Genomic DNA, 21,249 nt, shown 5'->3' on the forward strand with positions numbered 1-21,249 from the left:
CCTCTGAGTAACTGGATCACTGTCCTGTTAACTACTTCTGTCTGGCCATCAATTTGTGGACGAAAAGCTGTGCTTTTCTTCAGTTTGGTGTCCATTAGTTCCCACAGACTTGACCAAAACTTTCCCACTAATCGGGTGTCTCGATCAGATACAATGGAAGTGGGTAATCCAAAATGAACCCATACATGTTCGAAGAACAGTTTTGCAGTTTGTTCAACTGTAATCTGTTTGTTACAAGGTATCAAAATACACATTTTGCTAAACCTATCCACAACAACATATAGATAATCATGAGCTTTCCTAGACTTAGGCAGTCCTCCAACAAAATCCATGGAAACACTTTCCCAAGGGTGAGAAGGAACTGTTAGTGGAGTGTACAAGCCTAGTTTTCTATTGCTGGGCTTGCTTTTAGCACACATATTACACCCTCTTACATATCTAGAAATTGTCTCGTTCATTTTGGGCCAATAACAAAATCTTTGCAGTTGTACAATTGTTTTACTTACCCCAAAGTGACCTGATATCAGAGAAGTGTGTGCTTCTCTAATTATCTTTACTCTCTCAGTTTGTGGAATGCAGAGTTTCCCACAATGGTATAAGAGTCGGTCCTTCACATGATAATCCAATTCTTCTACTCGTTTGCCTTGACTCAAAGTTGCATATACATCTTTAAAGTCTATATCTTGAGCATATTGTTCAATGTAGCTTTCATGTAACACAGAATTATGCTTAAGTATAGTAGATGCATTTATAATGGGTCTAGATAACATGTCTGCAACTTTATTATGTATGCCCTTTTTATATCTGATGACTAAATGAAACTGTTGTAGAAACCCATCCATCTGCAGTGTTTTGATTGCTGCAATTTAGTTTGGGAGTGTAGATATTGAAGTGGTTGATGATCAGTATGTATTACTGTTTCTTTGCCCATTAAGTAATGTTTCCACTTTTTCACACTTTGAACTAATGCATACAATTCTTTATCATATGTAGGATAGTTAACTACTGTAGGACTAAAAGTCTCAAAATGATAACATATGGGTTTACCTTGCTGTGTCAACACTGCTCCCATGGCATAGTCACTGGCATCCATTTGGATCTCAAATGGTCTTTGTAGATTAGGCAGGGCTAGTACATGTGCTGTACTAATCTTTTCTTTCAAGGTGTCGAAGGCTTTCTGATGTTTGCCTCCCCACTGAAACACCTTGTTCAATCCTGTTAAAGCATGTAAGGGAGCTGCAATTGAGGAAAAGTTAGAAATGAACTTCCTCCAATATTGTGCTACCCCTAAGAAGCTTCTCACTTTTGTAGCAGACTTGGGTTTAGGCCAGTTTATAATGATTGCCACCTTAGAGGGATCTATTTTCAATTCACCACCTCCTATTATATGACCCAAATAATTTAGAGATGTTTTGCCAAATTCACATTTTGAGAGTTTAACATGAAGTTTTTCTCTTTTCAAAACATCTAATATTTGCTTAACATGCTTTAAGTGTTCTTCCCACGTTTTACTAAAAATCAGAATGTCATCCAGATACACAATAACAAAATCATCAAGAAAAGGCCTGAGTACATCATTCATTAATCTCATGAAAGTAGTAGGAGCATTAGTTAGGCCAAAAGGCATAACCAGCCACTCATACAATCCCTGCTTTGTTTTGAAAGCAGTCTTCCATGCATCTTGTTCTGCAACTCTGACCTGATGGTATCCACTGTGCAGGTCTAGCTTGATGAAATAAACAGCGTCTTTCAATTGATCTAAAAGATCATCTATGCGAGGAAGGGGATAATGATTTTTGATTGTTATCTTGTTCAGTGCTCGGTAGTCAATGAACATTCTCCACGAGCCATCTTTCTTTCTCACCAAAACGATTGGTGATCCACATGGTGATGCGCTAGCCCTGATGAACCCCTTCTCGAACAACTCCTGCACCTGCTTCTTGATTTCAGCATTCTCTAAAGCAGACAACCTGTACATTCCAATGTTAGGCAATGGAGCATCTTGCTCCAAAATAATATCATGTACTATTTCCTTTTTGGGTGGCAGACCTTTACGTTCTTGAAACATACTCTGAAACAACTTTTTCTATATCAGCTTGCTGTTTAGCATTACAGCCCTCAAATACATTGGTTTTATCAGGTTTCTTTTCCTTTACAACCATTAGTAAGAATTGTTTGCATGAATTTATCATTCTTTTCATCTGCCCTGAGTTTATGAGAGTATAATTATTCTTGAGCTTATGAGCTCTTACAAAGTATTCGATTCCCTTTTTAACAAGTAGATACTTGTTCTCAGCTCTATAGAAAATGGCTTTTCTATCATACAAGTAAGGACTTCCTAAAACAATTCCACATATATCCAAAGGAATTATGTCTAACTCAACCTCATCTACAAATGTTGACCTAAAAGAAAACTTGAGTTTGCACTGTCTAGTCACTTGTAGTTGTGCTTTATCATTCAACCATCCTAATGGGTATGGTTTCTTGTGAGGTGTAGTTGCTAATCCAAATTTCTTTACAATTGCTTCAGAAATTAAATTTACTTGTGAGCCACTACCAAACAAAGTATCAATCTTTTGATATTTGGAAACAACTCGAATATGGAAAAGCTCATGTCTTTTTCTCTCATTTTTGTCATCATTAATAGATTGAGCAGAGTTACTAGTAGATGTTTCAGAATTCTTACCTTTTATACATGTGGCTGCAATGGTTGTTTCATCTCCCGAGTCTGACCCCAAATCTTTCTGAATAGCTGCAACAATTTTCTTCTTATTGCTCTCGACTTCTTAGGTCTTAGCTCTGGATGCAGAATCCAACAATGCTCATCATCATGCCCATCCTTTTTACAATGAGTGCATGAAGCTTTGCTTTTCTGTGTAGTGTTAGCCTTCCTTGCTTTCCACTTTTGCTTTCTTTTCTCCTTGCTTTTGCTTGCAGTGGGTTGGGATGGTCCCCTAACTTCTGGATTTCCATTCTTTCCTCTAGCTTCTAGATGAGTAGCTTGTACAGATACCTCATCTATACTAGTGGGATTAAACATGAGGATGGTATGCCTCATGTAGCTGTGTAGACCACCAATGTACTTCAAAAGAGTCTCTGGTGAGTCTAATGAGATTCCTAGAATCAATGCTCTTTTTCTAAATTCTTGAGTGTACCCTTGCACACTTTGCCCTTTCAACTGCCGAAGAGTTTGCCAACTCATCATGGCTTGTTGCATGTAGGCCAATGGATAGAACTGCTTTTTGATTGCAGACACAAATTCACTCTAGACAGAGATAGTCTTACCATGTCTTTTCATGTCAGCTTGGGTTCTGCCTTCCCACCATACCAAGGCAGTGCCTCCTAGGTGTAGGCTTGCCAGCTGAATCTTGCTCTTGTCCGAGTCGATATTCTGCACTCTGCAATACACATCAATTTGTCTCATCCAATATATAGGCAAATCAAATTTAACATCTAGTTTGATCAAAGATGCTTTCTTGTTATGCATAGGGCTATTAGGAGGTGTGAGAAAGCTTTCCTCTTTCCCTTTTCCTTTGGAGTGGTCATGGAAGTGAGACTCATCTTCTTCTTTGTCTTGTTTAGAGCCTGATGAATCTTCATCCTTATGTTTTCTAAAGTCCCTATACATTTCTTCTACCATGGACTTTATGGCTAGGAAACTTTCTATGAATTGAGGGTCTGGCCCCACAGAACCTTCCTCTGTCATTGTCTTCCGAGGATAGACTCTCCCAATTTCAGGATTAGTTTCGACCAACTCTCCTTCTCCTAATTTGAGCTTTGATCTAGTGAGCATTCAATAGCTAAACCAACACAAGCTTGTCTAACCTTAACAGCCTAAAGCTCTGATACCACTTGATCTGATAATCACCCTTGAGTGACCTCAGTTAATTAATTATTGAATGAAGGTATTACAGACTCGTGCTGGTATGTGTCTATGTCATTTTAGGCAACGGATCAATCAGATTGAAAAATACACAGACACTTGAAATAGAAATTAGCAGAGAAACACAGTAAGCAAATACAAAAACACAAGAAATTAATAAGGAGTTCACCCTATCCTCCAGGGCTACATCTCTGGTCCAGCTCTCAGTGGTGGCATTATTTTATTGTGTCTTTAAAGCAGAGAATTACAATGAGGAGCTCAATTTGAGTCTCCTGAACAGCAGGGTGGTTCTTGGATTTCCCAAGCCACTAGAGTGCACAGACTCTTTTCCTTACTAGCTCTTGACCTCTCTAGTCTTTAATGGAAGGAGCCCAATGTGGTGCTCAGTCCTGACAGATCCTCTCAGGGATTGCTCGATGCTGCCTTATTCTGCAGGTCAGCTTGGCTCTCTGTCTTTTTGCTCTTTGCTTCACTCTCTCTTTGCTTCTCTGTCTTTGTCTTCTTTCCTTTGGCTCTTCCTCTCGGTGTCCTTTCTATTCTCTGTTCATGGCTTTAAAGCCAATCAATCTCATGACTGTTTGATTCCCCTTCTGTCTCTTGTCGGACCGACTGCTGCTGTTCGCTTGGAATCCCCTGTCTTGGCGTCATGGTCATTGGCTCACAAGGAGTGGCCACTTGTCTTCCAACGAACTGCGCCAGCTTTTCCTCGTCGGTTCGGTTCTTCGGTTACGTTGGGAAATGACTCATCCGCCACCTCAGCGGTCAAATCGGACCTCAATTCCTTATAGATCGCGGCTTAATCCCCTGTCAAATCCGGTTCTTTCATCGGGCGCGTTCTCAGCCGTTAGATCTGGATCCCCCAGATCTGACGCCATTCGCTCATTTCGCGCGGTTGACTTGCTCGACCGTTAGCACGCGATGAGTGGCAGTTTTCTCTCTCCTCCGCCTGCCACGCGTCGGGCGCTGAGTGGAATCGCTCGCTTTTCTCTAAATCCGCTTACCGCCCAAGGGTGCCCCGATAAATACCGCCGGTTTTGGAGCGCAGGTCCCACCTTTAGCCTTTAGCGGATTTTCCCACGGTTTTCTCGGCTTCCATGCGACTGAGCGCTCGAGGCCTCCCCTTCTCGAGGGGTTTTGCCCATAAGCGCTAATCGCGCATTAGAAACTGCCTCCTTTTCTCGATCCGGGCTGCCCAGGTGCTAGTTTTTCCCCCTGCGCGGTCTCCATGGGCCTTGGTCAGCGCACTTTGACCGAGGTCCTCGTCGTTCCACACTGGCTGCCAACTGCCACTGTTTAGAGGTTTTTTTGATCGCTCTATGCTCTTTGAATTTGAAGTTTTGTCCTGATCTGATACAGTCATGGTGCTGTGAACAATCTTCCTGGATCCAATTCAGATCAACTAAGATGTCAATCAACACGATCAAGGAAGTCTCCAACATGGGTGACCTCTGCGCCATACTTGGTGTATCTACTTGCTCCCCACAATCCTGTGTAGATGGTTGCACCGCCACGACCTGTGCAACTCTAGTGTCTCTTCTATAAGGAAGAGGATGGATCTGGTTTGACACCTTCATCAACTGGGTCAAGAATTCGTGCATATTAAATCCCCCTTGAGCCATGGGTTGTTTATGGTTAAACCCGTCACTGTGTATACATGCACAAATCTTCCCTGATCTAGTTGGTTGCCCCACAACTGGCCAAGATCATGGCTCTGATACCACTGTAATATTCCTAATGGAAATTTACAATGATAAACAAAGCAAACATAGCAAAAACACATGCGTAAGATTATACCACATTAAACACCCAAAAAATGCCAAAATTTGCGTTGAGCTGAGCCATTTTATTAAGATAAACGTTGGGTACAAGACAAGATCAGAATGCATGCACCTGGGCTTGATCAAGGCAAGCTAACAATGCCTAGGTGATGAAATCAGTTGCTTGGACACAAGTGTGGCTGTCCCCAACCAATCTCTACGCTGCCCCTCTGAAATCTGCACTGCTGGCAGCAAGAAATGGCTGCTAGGGCCTCCTTCGATTCTCAAAAAGTTTTGGGAAATTAACCCCAGGCTCTCCACCAATAACCCACAAAAACCCACGAAGGAATTGGCCAAATGTTGACCTCGAAATTTCGGTCCAATTTCCCCTAGCTCCTCCAGCTGTTGGCTGAGTTGGGACTCCTGTTTGTCCCTTCTAGGCCGCCCATAAATTTTTGCCAAATTATTTCTAAGATCCTTGTAAAAAACCTAGAAAAACCTAGGAAGGGTTTGCTCTAGTTTTGACGCCCCGAAATTGACCCCAAATGCTTGGCCCTCCTCCACAAGCAAAAAATGTAACCTGTAGCAGATGTTGTGTTTGCTGCTCCACCAAAATGCTGGAAAATCCCCCACAATCCCCTCCAATCCAACTCCAAACAACCCGAACTCCTCAAACCCCTTCGCAAACCACCCCACAAGTTGCCTCAACAAAGGACTGCGTAGTCCATGGACAGAATGACACAGGCCCTCCTCCAAGAATTCGAATGGTTGTTGTGTGATGCTTTCTGTCCCTACAAATCTCCCTCCTGTGCCAGAAAATTGATCAAAGAGTGCCCCAGCAACAATACAACCCCACTCCGGCTCTTCTCTCCTCTAATCACTGCGTGGTTCCCTGAACTGCATCCCAATTAACTCAAGATTTTTGTTGCCTGCGTGGTCTTCCTTCCAACTCCCAAAAATGAGTAGAATTTGCCTCCCTAGGGTGCCACTCGTGGTCCACCGAAGAAGAGGGTGAGATTTCCCCTTGGAAACCTCTGGTGCTAAACATCACCTGTGACTCAGCTGAACAACTTGAGCAACAAGGTGTAAAATGTCAAATGATCAAAAGCGCTGAATGATGTTGCCCTCCTCTTATTTATAATTGCTGCTCTCTTCCTTCACGTGGGCCCCTTCACTAAGCAATTTGAGCTCCCTCCTTAGACATTTGAATTTCACCATCAAGGGGGTGTGTATTTCATCATGGGGTGGTCCCCGCATCCCACAATGTGATTAATCTTCCCTTGTCTAATGGTTGGGGCCTCTACCACAACACAACCAACGTTACACGAAGCGTGGACGTTTTCTGGAAGCAAGGACGCAGAAGCGTCATTTTCCAAAAATCTAGGAAGTGAAGCGTCTTGGAGGCATCTACTATATATATATATATATTTTTTTTTAATATATTTCTTTTGCATTTATATTCAAAACAACCATCCCAAATACCAAATTAGCTCCAGAAGACATGAAAACATGCATAATTTTACATAAATCAAGATAGATATGGAATCCATGATTCCATTGTACATCAATGATTAATTATTCGAGCATCAACCATCTATATTCTAGCAATTACAAACATACATCAAATTTTTAAGCATATTATAAAACATAAAACATTTAAGCATATTATAAAACATAAAACATAAAGCATATTATCTAGCAAGTGAGCAACTATCAACATTAGTCATGTCCAAAATTCAAATAATAATGTTTACAAAATAGGCCACTTGGCCACCACCAAGACAAAAAAGGTTCAAATTCACAACAAGCCTACAAGTCTAATCTATGACAAAAGTAGTAAATTGTGAATATATCTACTAATCTCTCCTCCTTCCACCACGAAGAGTAAGTGGCGGTGGGCCTCCACGTGGTGGCAATGAAGAAGATGGTGGCTATGGAAGTTGTGGCACTGAAACTTATGAAGACGAAGCCCTTGCTGTTGGTGTTGAACCGTGGAACCTGGGAACCAAGGGACCAGATGGGGGTGGCATCTCAACTCGATCATCATCATCCTGGATAAGAGCATCCTCTAATTGTTCTAATCGCAACACTCCATCTTCCAAATTGGGATCCTCTGGATTTTTGTCCCAAACCTTAAGGTCTTTTTTAGTCTTTGCATCGTCACAGTAATGGGACAACAATTGCAAGTTGTAATGAACATAAATCAAGCTCTCTACCTGGTCCAAACTCAACCTGTTCCTTTTAACACCATGGATGAAAGAATAAGAGCTCCAACACCTCTCTGCAGAAGAAGTGTTTACCACCTATGATAGCACCCACAATGCTAAAGTCTGTAGAAGTGGAGTAGCACCTCCATGCATGTTCCACCACTCAAGAGAAGAAAAAGTCTCTCAATCTCTAATTGCGTGCATGCTCCCAAATGGACCAGTGCTAAGCGTATAGTTGCTCAACTGTTGCCGTACCATGGCAACTTCCTCCTCATTAGAGACTAATTTATCCAATGCAATCATATATTTTTCTAGAACTTGTGGATCTAGGTGTGGTTTTCTCCTGCTCCCCCCCCCCCCCCAGGTGCTGGTGTTGAAAGCCATGATGGATGATAGTATTTAGGTGTCAAAACATATGCTAATGCATGCAATGGAACATTTAGCATATCCCATCGTTTTTCCACCTCTGCACTAATATAATTGTGCAAGGTGATATCTCTAGGCTCAACAATGTCTTTAATCTGCCCCAACATGCTATCCATTTGCTCATACACCTTGCCAATTATTGGCCGACCTGAATCTGCAAACTTGATCATGTAATAAATTGGTTTGGTGAATTGCAAAACATATTTAACTTGTGACCAAAAGAGCATGTCTAGAATAGTGTCCTGGCTACACTAGCACCATCTCTATCAGTGTTAATTTCCTCCCATGATTCAGAGGTCACCATATTAGTTAAAGCTTGTCTCACCTTCATTAGCCGCCTAAAGGTGAGGTAATAACTTGCAAATCTCGTTTTTGCAAGTTTAAGCAACTGCAACTTGGAGTAATTGCCATAGAAGTAGTTTAAGCAACTGCAACTTGGAGTAAGTGCCATAGAAGTAGTTTAACCTTGTATGCCCTGTGATAAATTTAATGAGTTGCTTCCCTCTCTTGTAAAGCTCATTGATCCACCCACATTCTTTATGCTTCACAATATCATGCATCAAAAGGTTCAATGTGTGCACCAAGCACCCAGACCAAAAGATGTAGGATGAGTACGCTCAATAAATTTTCCTGCTGCATTACAATTTGTTACATTATCTGTGATCACTTGAACCACATTATTAGGACCAACATCTTTGATTGATTGCAATAGGAGATCTGCAATGTTTTGGGAAGTTGCACTGATGGAGGAGGAGTCATGACATGTAATAAATACTGCACCACTAGTAGAAACACCAAGAACATTTATCAAATTTTGGTTTTTAATATTTTTCCACCCATTTGATACAATGGATACCCCACACACAATCCACCCACTCATTTGTAAAACGTGTTAAAGCTCATTGAACCTTTGCTTTTTCTCTTTCTAATAACACTGTTCTAGCTTTCTCATAGTTCGGGGCTTTGCATCCTTTTGGGGCTTCATTGATGGCCTTTATCATTTCATGCAAATAGGGAGAGTGAAGCACATTGAATGGTATACCGCAAGCAAAAAGAAATCAAACTATCTTCCATCCACATCATCCCTCCCAACAACATTCAAGAAATCCCCTATTGTTCTTTTACCTCCAGAGCTTGCAGAAGTACCATGAGGAGATGAGCTACCAAATCTAGAGGTTGCACTTGATTCAGATTGAGTTTTTTGTTTCTTGTTTTTTTGTTGTGCAACCTCCTCTATTTGGATGTATTTTCTTCTTTGTTCAACTGAAACCTTTGGGCAAATTGCTATCCCCACGACACCCTTTTTCTCATCACTGTCCATCACCCCACAAAGATGCCTCCTCACATGGGTATATGAACCACTATATGGTTTTCCTCCATGACAACCATGAGGGCACAAAAACTTGTAGCTTCCACCACCTTTTCCCCCTTCAAGTTTGGTCACATAGTTCCACAAGGGTGTCAATGCAGCTTTCCCCTCTAGTGTTTCAATGTTCTCATCAGGTTCATCCCCTTCCTTCTCATCATAAATTGGGTCACTCATATGGGGACTACTATTCTCTTCTTCTTCTTCCCTTTTATTCCTACTCCCCCTTGCCATCATGAAAACCAAGAGTGGAATGATCCATATAAGCCAAAAAAACACCATCTTGGAATATGAATATAGGTGGTGGACAACCTACAAATAAATGAGCAAGAAAAAAGAATGGGAAAGAGTAGGAGAGGGAGGAGAGAAAAAAACCAATGACAAAAAAATGAGGGACTTTGGGGTTTGCACTTACTTTTTTGGCTCTTGTAGATGGAAGCCCTTCTTTACTCCTCTAAGCTCTTGCTCCTTCAATGCTCCTAGCTCCTCCTTCACTCCTCCAAGCTCTTCTCCAAGCTCTCTCTTTTCCTCTCTTCTCCAAGCTCTCTCCTCTCTTCTCCAAGCTCCAAAAACATAAGAGTGAGCAAATGAGAGGTGAAAAGGACTTTTATCCTTTTCTTTCCATCCCTAACCCAACACTAACCCATCCCCCAACCCAACTTAAGCCAAAAAAAGAAAAAAAGAATAAAAAGAAAATAGTTTAAGTAGGCCGCACGGTGTAACCGGCCGGTGGGCCCACGGAAGTAGTCGGGATCTGCTTGGAAGTGGCCCCGATCCGCGGCGGATCCACAGGCCAATCTGCCCTCGGAAGCGCCAATCCGGCGTATGGAAACACGGATCGTGCCGCATGGTTCCCACAGCCCAAGAATCATCCGACCCGGCCCGATCAACGTTTCGGTTTTTCGAAGCCGTGTTTTGGAGGGCGGATTGGCTGTGTTTCCATATGGGACGCAGATTAGGCTTAGGAGCGGGGGGGGGGGGGACGTTTCCTGCAGCACTGAACACAACATTAAATTAATTATTGTCCACCTGCTTTTCGGTTTTCCTAGGTTTGCATCCAAAATTTTCCCCATCCATAATTTGCAAAAATTGAGAAAGGCACTTAGCAGATTTTTATTGAAAGGAATATTACATCCAACGGGACTATTTTCACTCAAATCTGAAATGGCACATTTTCCTCTGCTTTTTTGCCTTTTGCTTTTCTGTAACTATGAGCCAATATGTCATTTGGCCAAAATTTGTACTAATGTGCTTTTTGCTTTTTCAGGAAGCTTGCCTTTTTAGGCATTACTATAATTAGTAACTATATGTATTTGGCATGTACTGGTCGTGGTTCCTAACTAGCAACTGAGGGATGGTTTGAGTTTCCTTTGCATGGAAAAGTGAGGAGTTGAGTAGCATTTTTGTCACTGTTTTGTGTATCAAGCCGACACTTGGGGTGGATACGAATCATATCTCTACAAAATTTTTCATGGATTACAACTTAAAGTTACAAGTTGTAAAGTTATTAATTTATTAAACCCTTATTTAATTGTTTTAATCACATCAAAAGGGGGTCGAATTGTTTTAATGAGAGAGTGGGAGCTTTCACTTAATATCTTCATGAATAAAGCCAGAGAAAAGCAAGATTTTTGGATTTCATGGACGACATAAGAAATAAAGATTTTTGTTGATGTTTCCCTTTCAATGACTGAGTAAATAAAAACAGATCTTTTGCTTTTGCCAAAACAATTGAGCTAACATGCCCGTTTGACCCCATTCCTTGAGTTTTTTTTTTATTCCTATGGCAAAACAATGCTTGTGGGTCAGCCAAAGTGAGAGCACACTGGCAGAGGACACACAGGTCATTTGAACCATGTAACAGCAAGAAAAACAAAGTTGGAGTACAGGACACAGTCACAACCAGCATTATTCACATGCATCAACAAAACAGGGATAGGAAAAGTGGCAGCTTACTAATCAGGATCAGCGATGGAAGATTTTGAATGTGGCAGGTCCAACAATATTTTGATAACCAATAAATGTCAAGATAAAGGAAGGTTTTGCGTCATATCTCTTGCATAATTCTGGAAATTGAAACCACTGTTATTTCCTGAAGTCCTGGACATAAAAGCTGTTGAAAAGTGTAGCAAGAGAAGGTCTTCTCTGGTGCATGCCTTGGCCAGAAAGACCTGAATTGTCCTAAGGAGATAGACTTCAGTTGTGGTGAGTTAATTTCCAGTTTATGGGAATAATCATCACGAGTTCATGTGTAGAGTTGGAGCTCCAGTTAAAGAGGAGTCTTCTTCAGTTAACTACAGGATAGATGGCAGTTCGAATTTAGAAAAGAACGAGTTGGGAACTTCAGTCTTTCATTGAAGGAGGACGAGTTATAACTCCAAGGGATGATTGGAGAAGAGAACTAGTTCAACTCAGTTAACTAGTCAGTCACAACTCGACTTCCAAATTTGTAACTTGCCTATTATAGCATGGGCAGAATCTATAAAGGAAGGACGAAAGGCACAAAGTTTATTCATTGTTGTTTTGTGCACGAAGGATTGTGGCAAGCGACAACTCACGAGATTGTGAGAGATCTTTGTTGTGAGAGCGTATCTTGGAGGAGCCAATACACAGCATTGAAGAGAGACTTTCTTGTGGCAGAATTGCGCTAAAAAATAGGGCAATTCTGCCATAGGAAATAGGAGTCGAGCCCTAAAGCATAGGGAGTCCTCTGCGCTAGGATATAGGAAGCCCGTGCGCAAGGAAATAGGGCCATTCTGAGTGCAAGAAAGTAGGAGCAGGGGTCAGTGTGTTTACAGGGTGAGTCCAGCTAGTACAGCGTGAGGATGAGTGTTCTCAGGGTGACAGTTTGCCTTGTAAGGGATTCTATTGCTCAAACTCTATCGATAAAATACTACAGCAGAGGGTATTCCCAGCTGGGTTTCCCAAGAAATCAAGTGTTAATTTGTGTGACTGTGTTTTTATCTCTATGTTTATATTTCACTGCCCATGAATTGTTAAGAGACTGTATCTTGGTGAAAGTAAACTAGATTTCAGTTTTCAGTTATTCATCTAAGTAGTTTCAGAGTTTCATGGAAATTTAACAAAACCTACCTAAAGATGAAGAAAAATTGAGGAGAGTAGTACAGTAAAGTCAAATCTGATGAGTTGTTTGCAAAACAAAAATTTTCTTTTCTTCGTTTGAAGGTGAATAGACCTCATCCCTGTGTACAAATACTGCTGCCCTTCTGTAATTACCTAATATCCAGGCTTAGGGAGTCTTATATGCTACAAGAATTCGTGCCAGTGAATGGGTTACACCAGAATTAAGAACATATGGCTGTGGACAATTGCTACAGAAAACTTTGGGAGAAGCTTTATCATTAGAGAAAACTCACTGTTGCATTGCCAAAAGAAGGAATGCAACCTGCCCTTTTTTGGCAACATCATAAGATGACTATCGTATGAAAAGTGTCAACTTAGGAAAGCTTAAAGGCATCTATAGACAACAATACTTGGAGAATTTTGTTTTGAAAAATCAACAAAGAAAGGTTAAACAGCACAAAGTCAAACCAATGAGAGACAAAGCTTCCCAAAAGCAAGAAAGCTAACTGTGTATACAGGTTTTTAGCCTTTGTTGGCCTTTTCTCTCCCTTTGAAGAAACAGGCTGACTAGGCATAGAGGGAGGAAAGAATTTGCTATATAGGCATTTCAGAGAAGCAGTACAAGAGTTGGACAATTCAGTTTTCCTAGATGCTTTGGTAGAAGCAGATATCTCACTTTTCCATTCCATGCTCTACTTTCTCAAAGAGTCAAACCACTACCTCCACCGCAAGCGAAGGAACTCATGGCAGCTTGTCACCTTGGACTCATTTTGGTGCATCCATCTTGGGTGATATGTGATTTTATTCAATTATGTTTGATTCAAACTCTTTGAATACATTGCGGGCCATTGAATAAATTTTTATGCAGTGCGATGGTAGCTCAGAGTGCACTTGTTTTGGGTTTAGTTGACTTGAGGTGCAGATTTGTTTCTTGCTTCATCTTTAATTTCGTTGCTGCTATTATATTTAGAATTCTGATATCATCCATTCCAAATTTATTTCAGGATCAACTCACTTTTGCAAATCAAAAGTGAAATTTTATTGTATGCTAAGTTCTACGTAGGAATATTAAGTTGATAACATCATATATTATAGGGACACCCCCCAGAGACTGGAAAACACCAGTCTGAATGGAGAGAATTTCAAATGTGAGAAGGTTGACTGTCTAAAAGTGTCATGCAGGTTTGTAGACACAGATCTGTGTGATAACAGGATCTTAAGTTCTTTCTTTGTATTAACCCATACAAATTGCAGACAATATAATTGAAAAGGATATTTGCTGTTGGCCTAACTAAGGATCAAGTTATTTTTTCTCAACCAACCTTCAAATATGTGATCCATACCAGGAAGTTCGATATCAGAAAATCAAATATTGTTATTCAAGTGCTATGAATTATGCACAGTTTACAAAAATATCGTGCCATATTTTTCTAGCTAACTCACATTAAATGGTTATGATTAGTGGCAACAATGCTGCATTATGGAGACTCGAAGATGGCAATTCCTCTGAGGTTTTTGTGCAACAAATATTTAAAAAATTGCATGGTAGGTTGAATACAATAAGAACAGTCTATGTGGAAATCTGCTGAGATGAGATAATACTTCTACAGTCAAGACCCTGGAATTTAGTAATTAGGGTTTGACTTCCATATACATAGCACTGAACCAGTGTTATAAGAGTCTCCGATCACTCACTAGTACTCACGATTCTGACTCTGATCTTCAATCAAATGAGCCGATCTGAATCTTGGCGAGTCAAACTCGTGTTGACTGAGTTTGACTCGTGGTTAACACGAGTTTGACTCGCGATTTCGGCGATTTGTAGAGGACTCGTCGAGCCACTCGAATTCATATGTTAAAAGTCCACAAGGTTTTATTTTGTGGTACGCTTTCACTTTTTCTTGCTGCTCGCCGTGCTTGGAGTTCGCTTTCTTTTCTTCATGCCGCTCGCCGCGCTTGGAGTTCGCTTTCATTTCTTCTTGCTATCCAGAGATGTCGTGGATCAAACGATGCCATAGTCACGTTCTTCCCTCATTGCGCGCACTTCGGCTTCAATAAACATGAACCCTTTCTCTAATTCGTCAAGGTCGCAATGGGTTTTGTTGGTTAGCTTCATGTATACAATATTATGCGGTCGGCTTCATGTATTAGGCAACAGCTTTAGCATTGGTTGGATTGCTCATCTTACCAGATTACGCTTCTTTCCGGGTTTTCTATGCCTTAGGTCCAGCCACGCTGCCTTTCCCTTGCCCAAAGAGTCACCTAAGTGAACTATGGGTCCGCTTACCAAACACGAACTACTTGCCCTGATGCTCATGCCAATAGCTATTGACTTGGCTGGTATACATACGTATTTGTGGCTACTCCCCAATGGTCGAGCAACGTTCTTTTCCTTTAAAAATATCATTGTGAATAAAAGAAATTTGTTGTAGTATGTTAAAGTTCTATATCATTTTGAACAAAAGCAAATCGTTGCAGAATGTTGGAACTTTACAAGGACCTACAATAATGAAACAATTCCTTAAATTCATTTGTTGTCACCGAATGTCTAAGTGATCTACCAACGGGTATAATGCACTACCAATCCAAATTTAATCCAATTTAGAAGTTATGCTACTGTAACCCCAAGTAAGATTTTAGCAGGTCCACGGTGTTGTTTGACAAAAACTTGGAGGCTCCTCATCTCGTTTGAATCTTTGTACTTGTTTTTAAATGTTTTCCAATATCAAATATATTCTATACTTGAAGTATACACATTGCCCTCATGATATTTTGGACAGCTATTGATATTATGCATTGTTTGGACATGGCTTTATTGAATATCAATGAAAAATGTTGTTTTTTGTTTTTTAATTCAATATATGTGTATATCTTTATTTATTGTATTCACTGATTATTTCCCGATCCGATTAAAACTCTTCGCACTTTTGCCTCGCCGATTTATTGCCGATTAATACTTCTACGGACAAGACCCTGTAGAATAGTTAGCAACTGCGAAAGTGCTATTGGATATTGCTCTGGATTTCGTTTAATTATGTTTTATTGGATAACAAGTAGTTTAACTTTTCATGGTTAAATGATGGCTATCGAATCAGGTGTTCTCTTATCAATTTTTTCAGAGTCCTAAAATTGCAAAATTGTCTCTTTTTATAGCCTATTTCCTCTTCTTGTTTACTCTGGTAATGCTTTTGTTTCTGTTGCAGTTTAATCTAACAATGCTATCTGTTTCCAGTAACTGCTCAAGTCCATGGTTATTGTTGACTGTCTTATACACGTTGTTTTAAGTAGGTATTTGAGGAGTAAATAATGGCTTTTGAAAAACCTCACATTGTTGTAAAATTGATATTTTAGGTGTAATAATTAGCAGTGTAACCTGCTGTCTGCTGTCACAATGTAGATTATGCAAACTACTTTTTCTTTTATCATCTCTAGTTGTGAGGTTAGAGACAAATGTAATTGATTTTCTACTTTTTCATTGCTTATCTTTCTTTCTCTGTCAGTGTTTCAGGGTCCCACAGTATCATTTTTTTGCTGTTTAGAATACTCTCTTAGCTGTTAAGAATGCTAACATGTGCATTGAATGTAGATGCATCGGTTATTTTAAGAGATCATAAAAAATTTGCATAACATATTGATGAGTTATCATCTTCCTGGGTTGTGGAGATAGGTCGTTCGCATATTAGCAGGTCTTGATCCATCCGTAAGCAGTGTGAACAATGGTGACGAGGAAGGGTGGACTCCACTCCATTCTGCTGTGAGCAGTGGACATGCTAATGTTGTTGAAGCATTATTGCAAGCAGGTAGGATTCCTTGACACCGTTCTCTTGATGCTAGCAACTTGATAAAATGATGTGGTGCAGTGTGCAATTTGAAATAAATTGGGATTCTGAATATTGCGACAAAAGATCGTTGAAATATTACTTGCCTACTTGTGCTCTGTAATGCCATTGGAGATATGATTTTATCCTCACTTGCAGCTAAGTTGCAAGCAGCTGAATATGTCCATTTATATTATTGCCATATTGAGGCTGTTAGTATATTAGATGTAAGGATTTTTGATGCTACTGTACTAATGCTTGAAAATTTGGTCAGATGATTTGGTGCAGACTGCAATCTGAAATGGTTTGCAATGCTGCAATATTGCATCAGAATATTGGTTGTTTTCTGTTAGCTCCATTGGAGATATGATTTATGTTCTCTGTATCCAAGTTGCAAACAGTTACACGTGCATTTATATTACTGTTAAATTTTAAACTGAGACTATAGATCCATTTGTGGGTGGAATAAGATCTGACCATGGATAGATAACTGGATTCATATTACATCAATCCATGTGACTATGAGGTCCAGGTTTGTGTTATATTTCTAGATGTCATTTAGATAAATCGATTGAACTCTTGTTGCCAGTTAGGGGATCTGTTACCATAAATAGAGTCAAGACTACCAAAAGCAGTTCCTTTTATAGTTTATATCAATAGATGCTTTTTTTTAATCTGAGGGAAAAATCGTAATTTTATTCAACCTGAAACAAGGAACGAAATTACATTCCGTAGATGCTGAAAGCATTTGGTCATATCAGCCTTTCGGCTGATGAGCAATAAAATGAAAATTGTAAAAAGTTATGTAAATTATGCCGGAGTTAAGTGTGATAAAAATCACTTCTCAGTTTTTCCTTTCTTTTTTCCGAACCTTTTGCCAAACCCCATGGTTGGGATCAACTGTTACCATTGCCAATTCATTTCCAGCTATCTGCAGAGGGATTTCTTTGTCCAAGTCTGAGCTCTCAGAGACATGAGTTCTCTTTATACCCCTTGTGCCCTTTTCATTGTGTGCTTCCTCTTTCTGCTGCTCTAATGCTTGTATCTCTACTAATTCAATACCCTTCTGGATGTGGGTTGTGGTTCCTGACTGATCCACAACACCTCCATATGCTTGGTTACCATGTTGAGCTTGTGCATCCATATTTGGATGGTTCTCCATGGTCTCTTTTTCTTCTTCTTCAGAAAGGTGAGGGTCAGATACCCGCCATCCCCTTAGGCTTATGGGCCGGCCTTTTTTTATTTTTTTGGGATCTTTTTTGATTGTGGGCATGTGTTCTGCAAGTGTCATGTTTGAAAACAAATTTGGCATTTGAATGCCATGTTCTCGTAATCTAATACTTGGGTCCACTGAAATTTTTTATGTTTCAGTTGAATGCGGTCAGGTAGACTTTCATTGAGGTCTATCTCTACACAAATTTTGGCAAAAGTAAAGATATCTTTCTCTGTTCTGTCAAGGTCCATCTTTTTGAATTTTCCTAGAGTATTTCCAATATCCTCTAGGACCTGATGGTGCCAGAAAGGAAGAGGGAGATTGGGTAGTCTCACCCATATCAACATTGTTGAAACCACCATATTTGTAGCATCAAAATCTGGGAACCATGGAGTAATGAAGAGCCCAACTCTGCCCCAAAACCATGGCCCTTCATTTAGGATGTACTCCAGATCTTTCTGTGTGTTGAATTGAACAATGAAGAAACCCTTAGAACATAAATAGATATCACAGTTGGGGGTCCAAGTAGAGAATACCCATTGGTGTAATGCATCAAATCTGGGCTAGAAACCATTGAATTTGCATATAACAACCTTGGATTAGAGATAAGAAAAAGGTAATTTACCTTTGGAAGATTAACTTCCATGGCTGGTGTTTTTTTCCATTTTTTCTGCTATGTAGGGTGCTGGGATGTTTTGGATATGATTTGATGGGATGTGAGCCTTCCCTTGCACCTCATCCATGAAAGAGATAGATCCGCTGGGGTTTCAACTTTCTAGAGCTCTGAGCTCTGCCACACAGCCTCAAATTTAAAATAATGATGGAGTTTCGCACAATACCATTGTCCTTCATCTGGTGGGAATCTTGTAGCATTTTCCCTTCAAATAACAAGCTTTGAAAACTTACAGAAATACCAAGATTTTATTGGATGTACTGTTTCAGGTTTTCCACAAGATTCGAGTCCCTGATCTAGAAAATAGAGGTCTTTCCTTTAAGATTTTTTAGGAAAATTTGGAAATTTTCCTCTTTCGTCTTTTCCTGTCTTTTGGCCAGATCAAAGAAGAAGAAAGCTATGGGAATTCCTTTGGAAGGATAGATCCCGCATGTATGCATGCCACTTCAAAACCACAACCCCCAACTTTTATTGCGCAAATTGTGCATGTGAACTTGTAAGTTGTAACCATGATATTGGGCACCAACCCTTCAGAGTTTTCACTTTGCAGGCCCCCCACGCTAACGACACCCCATACAGAGCACGCTGTGGCTGATTTGCATCACACTACTAATAAATCCACTGCCGTGCACTCCAGTATCAACCGAAAAATGCCATGTTGCCTGCAATTAGGATCTCACCACTCATTTTTTGCCCAAGTCTACCAGAGTAGTGACGTCCAATTCGTCTACTGCATAACTCCAGGGATCCTGGCCATTGCCAAAAATGGGCCTGCACTGTCATGATTATGGTCCCAGGTTGCCCTCAGATCGACGTTCAATTCCATGAGAGCTACAAGAGCCTGGCTTAAGGTCTAAAAACCACAAACACAAAGGCCCCGTCATCTTCCCTATCCAGGCCTGAGACCTCGACTTGCGCCGCGCCACCTACCTCTTGCAAATACTTTGTGATCATGACAAAAACCATAACATTCATTGTTTCGCCACCTTAAGGGTTTTTGAATTCCAAAAAATGTGCTATTCTTACCATGTCACGTTTTTGCTGATGAATACTCCAAGTCCTCCAATGGCAATAGTTTATATGTGCTTTTTTTGAGATCATCAAAGATCCAAGTCTATCTAGAGGGAATCTTTGAATTGTTGGAATGTAGGTTTGTTGTTGATGAAATCAATCTACTATTAGTATATTGGAGAAATCACTTGGAGAAATCACAAGCAGACAACAAACAATTTACTCATGTAGGGTGTTTTCAATTGATCTTGCACTTAAGCTACATAGTCCCAAAAGCTGTTGTAAGCCTAAGGTTAACTCAAGAGGGCTATCATTGTCACCACAATAGTGTTGGAAATACTGGGGGGGTGAAACAATATTTCTTTTAATTGTTATATTATCCTAGTTAAGATTTTATCACAAGTTAAACTAGGACACAAGAAGTAGAACAAGAAAATAATTTTATTAATGAAGATATTGAGGACTCCAATCCTCTTTTACAAAAAATCAGGCTCCAACTTGTACAACAAAATTTCTAACTTCTTCAAGGCTCTTACCTTGAACGAGGACTCCAATCCTCAAACAAAAATCTAGGCACCAACCTGGTCTCAATGAGGACACCAATCCTCTTAGGCTCCAGTCTAAACAAGCACTTCCAATATACTTTAGAACTTTAACCCAACATTGCTTCAAGATGTCATCCAAAAAGCTCTCCAAAGTCTTGCTCCAAAGATGCTTCAAAAGCTGCTTAAGAAGTCTTCAAGAATCTGCTCCAAGATGCTCTCGAAGGTCTGCTTCAAGGATGTTCAAAACTTGCTCAAGGATGCCTTCAAGTCTGCTCTTAAGGTCTGCACCAAAAGACTCAGTCAAAATCTGCTTAAGAAGTGATCCAAGATTTGTTCAAATTCTGCTCCAAGCGGGGATCCAAAGTCTGCTCAAAAGGGAATCCAAAGACTGCTAAAAAGGAGATCTAAAGTTTGCTCAGAAATTCACCAAAGTTTGCTCAAGAAATGGTCCAAACATAGGTTCAAAACCTCCTTTTTGCCTCTATCATAGGGAGCCGAAACTTTGCATTAGATTGAGATATCATAGGCCACTAAAGGGGGGCTGAAATTCTGGCCTCAGGGCCGAATTTCATAGGCCACAATGACTGATTTTCCACAGTGCTGAAGGTCTGTTCTAGTTCGAGAAAGGAGGCCGAGATTAGAGTTGTAGAGAAGCCGAAATTCCTCCAATAGCAGGTCGTGTTCTACTATTTAGTGTTGGAAAATGTAACTAGTTTCGGTCGTCATAATTGTCATTGTACTCATGTCATTATGTATATCTTATGTAATAAGAAAAAAAAGAAAAAAAAAGATTATTTTCTAGCATGGGTGTCATGCTCCATTTGAATGGTCATCTAGGTCAAGCATGCATTTCATGCTCATAGGGTTTGTCAAGTCAAGAAAATATTTGTCATGAGTCAAGAGAGTCAGTTATCATTTGTATAAGACCCATTTGGGCAAGTTGTAAAATGTAAAATATATAATTTTTGTGTTTAGAAAGTCAAATTGACCTCAAAGACCAAGTCGGCCTTGCTAGTGAAATTTGGCCTAGGAGGGGCCTATTTGACCTCATGAGAAGGCTATATAAAGGAAGAGAGTTCGACTTGTTTGGACACACTTCACAAATTCGATCTGCGATAACAAGAAGGAAGAAAGAAGATCGAATGACTAGGATACAAGAAGAAAGACCAAGCGATGGAAGAAAGAAGATCAAACGACTAGGAAACAAGAAGAAAGACCAAGTGAAGGAAGAATATCTAAAATATGACCTAATTTTACCCACACGTG

General features: G+C 40.2%; 1 protein-coding gene across 1 annotated transcript in view; it reads left to right on the forward strand.

Annotated features, from left to right (window-relative positions):
- Window positions 1-21,249, forward strand: part of LOC149222636 (Ankyrin repeat family protein) — a 136,800-nt gene that overhangs the window by 65,916 nt on the left and 49,635 nt on the right. Inside the window, exon 2 of the mRNA XM_089385535.1 lies at window positions 16,391-16,523. Within this exon, the coding sequence (XP_089241661.1) occupies window positions 16,391-16,523 (133 nt within the window). The remainder of the gene's footprint in view (window positions 1-16,390; window positions 16,524-21,249) is intronic.

Source organism: Pinus tabuliformis, chromosome Q (genome assembly GCF_031772625.1).
Source record: "Pinus tabuliformis cultivar Carrire ecotype Pingquan chromosome Q, CPIR1, whole genome shotgun sequence".
NCBI lineage: Eukaryota > Viridiplantae > Streptophyta > Pinopsida > Pinales > Pinaceae > Pinus > Pinus tabuliformis.